This window comes from Frankliniella occidentalis, unplaced genomic scaffold (assembly GCF_000697945.3).
Source record: "Frankliniella occidentalis isolate FOCC.00 unplaced genomic scaffold, Focc_3.1 Scaffold29, whole genome shotgun sequence".
In the NCBI taxonomy this organism is placed as follows: Eukaryota; Metazoa; Arthropoda; class Insecta; order Thysanoptera; family Thripidae; genus Frankliniella; species Frankliniella occidentalis.
The window spans coordinates 1747402-1753300 of record NW_026267159.1 but is presented as its reverse complement, the minus strand read 5'-3'; the positions used below and the strand labels follow the sequence as shown (position 1 = coordinate 1753300).

The following is a 5899-nucleotide window of genomic DNA, read 5'->3' as shown; positions in this document are numbered from 1 at the left end:
GGGCAGGGCAGGGCGGGGTGGGGCGGCGTGAGGTAGGCACCCCCGTTGAACGCGCAAGAGCTGCGGGATTGCCTACCGCCACGGCGCTCCGCTCGTGCTCGGCCCTCCCGCCGCCCCGGGGTCCGGCCACGCATGCTGCTGCTGCTAAGGACTTTGCGTGCTGTTTTGTATTTACCTGACCCGACGTTAATTTCACATGTTTCCTTTTTTGTTTTTGCCCGCAGAGATGGCAACGCCGGTGGTTTGTCCTGTACGACGATGGCGAGCTCAGCTACTCGGTCGACGAGCACGTGAGTATACATACATATATTATTCATCTCTTTGGTTGCTGTGGGCGACATTCGGCCCGTTGCTGTTCAACTTCTTCCTCCCCCCTCCTCCCGGTTCCCTCTCTCTCCCCTCCCTCCGGTGACGTAAAACCCTTAACAGTGCCCCTCCGCATGCCTCTCCTCGCCGTGCGACCCCGGCCAGGCCGCCATCCAGCCCCGCGGTGCCCCGAGCGGACATCTTGCCATTTCGGGCGAGCAACTTTTCACCGGCGCGCGGATCCCCCTCCCCTGCCCTCCCTCCCCCACACCCCTCTCCTCGTTCGCGCGGCTCTGGCTCTCTTCCTCGTTAAGTGTTACTCTATTTACGGCGGGGCAACGTACCGCCGCCGCAGCCCGCGCGCCTGCGGGTGATTTGATTTCTCGCGCGAATCTTCGCGAAAAACATGGTCGGGAAAGGCCTCTGCTGTTTTCTTTCTTTCTCGTTCACGACGACATACCCAAATAAAGCGGCAGCTACTCGAAATGTAGTGTGTTTTCTCGAAAAAAGTGCATTTTACTTACTCGTTTCAAGAAAACGCACTATACAAATTTCAAATTGCCTCTTTTTTTGGTGTCGATAGACAGTCCCGACACTTGAACAAGTAGCTAGCCGCATAAATATTGGGGTATTATCGCTACCACACGCGTGTTTCGCTGCTCCTCCTCGGCCGGCACGATAATGACGGCAGTAACAAGTGTCATTAGTGCATCTATCGGCCGGGTGTCATTACGGCCATGTCGATGATGTTAATGATGATGATGAAAAGTATGAAAGGAGGCTCGAGCAGCAGCGGCGGCAGCAGCGGCGGCGAGAGGAGCAAGGCGCAGTGATAAATGAACATCTGCATTGACGGAATGATTTTGGAGTCACAATGCGTCTGCGCCGAGGGCAGAGAGAAGGCCGCGCGCAGCAACGCCACGCCCCGCCTCTGGCTTGAGCAGCGGCAGGCCCTGCAGCAGTGGAACCGCCCCGCCCCGCCCCGGAGCCCCCGCTGGGTCCAGTCGAGGTCGACAACACTCTTCAAGTGGGGCCGTGCGGCCAGGCCGTGCGCTGGAGGGGGCGCTGCAGCGCGCTGGCTACGGCACAGGTGCGTGCCGGCGTGCCGCACACTAAAATCCTATGAACTTTTTTGTTCATAGTTACTGATTTCTGTAAACATGCTCGGCTTACGCATTTTTTAATACGCCAGTATGCACAAATTTATTCATACTGGCGCATTAAAAAATGCGTAAGCCGAGCATGTTTACAGAAATCAGTAACTATGAACAAAAATGTTCATAAGATTTTAGTGTGCGGGTCGGGCCGGGACAGCGACCCGCAGCGTGTGCCAGCCGGGGTAGGATCTATCTATCTATCTATCTATCTATCTATCTATCTATCTATCTATCTATCTATCTATCTATCTATCTATCTATCTAAGCTGCATAAGGCAAAGGACACTCTTTCTGATTCCTGAGAGGCGTCATAGGTATTATGTAGATGGCAACAGCAACAGCAACTAAAATAGTACTCTTGTCGTCCATGTAATTTTGCGCCCAACAGATCTTCAGTAACTTTTCAGTAAATATTTTCTTCAAAATTAATCCATGAAGTACGTCATCCATTCGGTAAATTTACGTGGAGCTCGGCGCCTGCGAGACTGCGGGTAGGCCACCCCGCAGTACACGTATGCACTGCGGGCGAGATTTTGCCTACCTATAAGGCGTTATGAGTGCTTGCACGGGCCGATCTGAGCAATTTCGTACCGGCGAATAACAAACGCACTTTCTCGATGATCCCCAGGGGAACTATCTGGAGATGAAACAAGCCGGCCAGTCCTCCCCCTACCAGGGCTAGCTCCGACCTCCACCGGTCCTTCGGCAGATACCGCGTCGTCTTGTACACAAGTCGAAACTGTTCATGTGCGAGCCGCCACTGGAATTGCCTTGCGTTGAAGAAATTGACCTTGAGGTAATTCCTTGTCTCATGGGCATTTTTATTTTGATATATTGGAATTTCTTTGAAAAAAAATGAAAATTTCCTAATGTTCTATCAATGCAACGCTTTTCTGGGAATGCTAACCATCATCCAAAACATTGACCGCGGTATTCTCGTTATTGTGGCCGATAGCGAGTGTGTGAGGTGGGCGGCGCTGTCAGGCCCGCCCCTGTATCCGCACCGGCGGCACTTGAGGCAGGTCGGGACGCGGGGGGCAAGAGGAGGGACAGGGCGGGCAGGCGTCGATGGGCAGCGTGAGAAAAAAAACGTGTGAACTCCAACGCGGTCCATCTGCACCTCAAACACACACGCGCACACACGCGCACACACACTCGCACACGCACGCACGCACGATGGCCGCTGCCCCTCATTATGGCGACGTGCATCGCGCGCGCTGATGGTGATGTGTTAGTGGAGAATAATTTGCAGCAGCAGTCTTGGGCGGCGTGGCGTGGTGCGTTTGCATGACTTATGCCGGGGACTTGTCTCTCGCGCGCCAAGCGGCCAGGGGGAAGAGGAGGGAAATAAGAAAACTGTCGACGACAGAGTTATTCCTGTCGCACCCTCCTCCTCGTCGTCCTCTTCTTCCACTACCACCACCTCCTCGTCCTCCCGCTTCGCCTCCTAGGCGAGCAGCCCGAGTGCCGAGGATGCTCAAGGCTATTGGACCGAATGTAAAATAGTGGAGTGCATATTTGCGCGCAAATGGACTCCACTTTATGACTGTGCTGCCCGAGAGAAGCTCGCGCTGCCGGTGCTGCTGGTGGTGGTTGTTGTTGTAAACTCGGAATAAATGTATGAGGGAAAAAGCTGCGCGAGGACGGAAAAGCGCGAAGGGGAGAGGAGGGCCGTAAAGTCAAATTACTCACACCATACCAGAAAGTAAAAATAAAAAAAGGAAAAAATGTGTGTGTGTGTACAAAAACGAGGCGTCAGGTTCGAAAGTGAAATGGCGGGTGCAGCAGTGCGGCGGGGTCGGGAGAGCCTCGGAGGAGCCGAGGGGGCAGCACATCATGCAGATGCGTGCGCCCGCCGCACGCCCCGCGCGGCGCCCCCTTCGGGACGGATCGCAGGCATATTTGCATGCGAAATGATGGTTTCGTGGAACAAATTTTCTTGTTCCCGCCGCGGAGGGCGTCGGTCCTGACCAGACCAAGGCTGCGCGGCGGGCAGTGGAGGGGGGGGGGAGTCATTACACGCTAATGAGGGCGACACTGAGGGGAGAGCGCCGCCGGTGTCGACTTCCGAGGAAAAACAAATCAAAAATAGACTTGCGTGTCGCTGTCGTGTACGTGTGGGACTAGGTTACCGGCTGGACCTCACACCGCTCCACGCCCGTTCACACCTTCTGGACCAGACAATTCCCCCTGCCGTCACTCCAATAAAGCTGGCCCCACGACTATATGGGGTGTCTGTCCACCTTCTCCTGCACACAGTCCAACTAATAAAGGGGAAGAATTTTACAGGGGCCTATATTGGTTAGCCTGTAAAGCAGAGACCCTTTGGCTGCCATTATGGGAGCAAACCTCTGACCTAACGGGTGCTGACCCTGGAACATAAGCCAACACCACTGGAGCTGACCCTTTCCACGCATACCTGACCGCTGCTGGAGCTGACAAACCGAGCAGACGGGACTGGACGCCACCTTGAACTTTGGCGCTTCGCTCTTTCTAACCCTCTCTCTGCGCGTGTCTTGTACTGCGATAACACTCGGCGACCTTCCTGCCCCCCCCCCTCTAACATTCCCCTCCTCTCCATCTGCCGTGCCTCCGACTTTGCAGTGCAGTCTGCTGAAACGCATTCAAAATGACTCGTATTTGTTGAACGCACGCGCTGCCAGGAGGGAACCGGTCTGAGAGAAACGAGTGAGAGAGAGAGAGAGATATAGAGAGAGACGAAAAGCGCGGGTAAGACAGAGAAGTTGGCTCTTCTGTAAAATTAGTAAGCAAGATGCAAGGATGCTGCGCCGGACCTGCACAGCAGAGGTCTTGATTAGCTTTTAAGTGGCTGCATGGAGGCAGCTCGGGCCGCTGCGGGGCGGGGCACCTGCTCGCCCAGCCGAACAGGACGTGACTGCATCCTATATTCCTGCTCAAGAAGAGATTTGTGGGCCCTTAAATTTTTTCCCCCTGCTGCTCAACTTAAATGCAGTAATAATTACCTTCTGCTCGTGTTGGAATGTTGTAAAGTCCGGCAGAGAGTGGCGAAGCGTGGCGTGCGCGCCGGAGGTGCGCTTGTCACCTCCTCCCTCCCCCTCTCCCTCCTCCTCCCTCTCCCTTCTCCTCTCCTCCCCCCTCCCCCTCCTCTTCTCCCTCCTCCCTCCTTCTCCCCCTTTTCCTGAGGATCATCAGCCTCGACTACCGATAATAACGCCCGTGGGTCCGGTGGGTGGCCTTGGCGTCGACCACGTGACGGGCTGCACAGTGCAGGGGCGGGAGCTCCAATACCCACACCGTGCTGTGCAGGATCACGGTGCGCGCTCGCGAGCGCTTTTGGCGCCCCGCCTCGCCACGCCCCACCACGCCCTGCCGCGCCAAGGACCTGCTGCCGCCGCGCCGCCCGCTGGAACGGACCGAGTGCAAGTCATGGACAGCAGATCCGTCACTGACGCCTCCCCCCCCCCTCCTTCTTTCCCCTTTCCTTGATTCGCAATCCTTCTTAAAGCCCTTCTTTCTATAGTTGACGCGAAAAAGGTGGAGTTGGGAGTCTCCGTTGCGATTTGCGTTGATACAGAAAACGCATCAGCCATCAGCCCATCCCTTATTCCTTTGAACTTTGCTGCCGGCCCCCAAAATTGCAGATAGCTACAAAACACTATTTGAACAGTAAATGAACAGTAACAAAACAAAGTTCAATTTGGAAATGCGAGCCAAAATTTAAGTAGAATAATTGTCATGGTCAAAGTTCAGAACGTTCCAAAATCTTTAAGTGTTGTTTCGACAAAATCCGACCTTCTTTATAGCAGTGCGTGGAGGAACGCACGCGCGCAGAGGGAGATATGATCCCTGCCTCCGCAGCCAGCGCTGCGCAGCGCCGCGCCACCCGCCTGTTTTTCGGTCCAAAAGCCCCAAAAAATCTTTGTTGGCCGCCCGGACAAATGTTCAGCGATGCTATCGCGGCCACCGGGAGGACCGCGTGAGCGGCAGATGACATCTTCCACCGAGCCGCTGCCTCTGCAGCCGCTCTGGCACGAGTGCTGCGTTGCAGTTCAAATATGTACCGAGGATGGGTTCCGCAATCGCTGATTGCGAGCTGATTGTTTGCCCATTGCTTGCTCGCGTGGCGATTAGATAAGCCCTTGGCGAGTGAGGCGGCGGACGCGTTGGCGGACAAGGCCAAGGATGTTATACTTTTGACGATAAAGCAGTGAATGAGATCAAGATCGATTGCGAAGGTATAGGAGGAGGAGGAGGGGGGGGGACTTGGATTTGCAGACGGGTTTTGTCTCGAGTGGGCTGATTCGCCTTAAGACTCGGTGATATAGGTGGGTTTTATATTCTCATGTGAGGTGAAGGGGTCCTCGAGCGGCATTCTTGAGGGATCAGCAGGAATGCGCGTTTTGCTCGGGATCCGCGCGGAAGGTCCTTGGCCCTGGGGAGTGCTTGCTGTGAGC

The 5899-nt window shown here is 55.2% G+C and overlaps 1 protein-coding gene across 1 annotated transcript in view; it reads left to right on the top strand.

The window, feature by feature from the left end:
* LOC113213806 (uncharacterized) overlaps positions 1-5899 on the top strand; it is a 71073-nt gene that overhangs the window by 48281 nt on the left and 16893 nt on the right. Inside the window, exon 3 of the mRNA XM_052265691.1 lies at positions 225-290. Coding sequence (XP_052121651.1) covers positions 225-290 — 66 coding nt within the window. The remainder of the gene's footprint in view (positions 1-224; positions 291-5899) is intronic.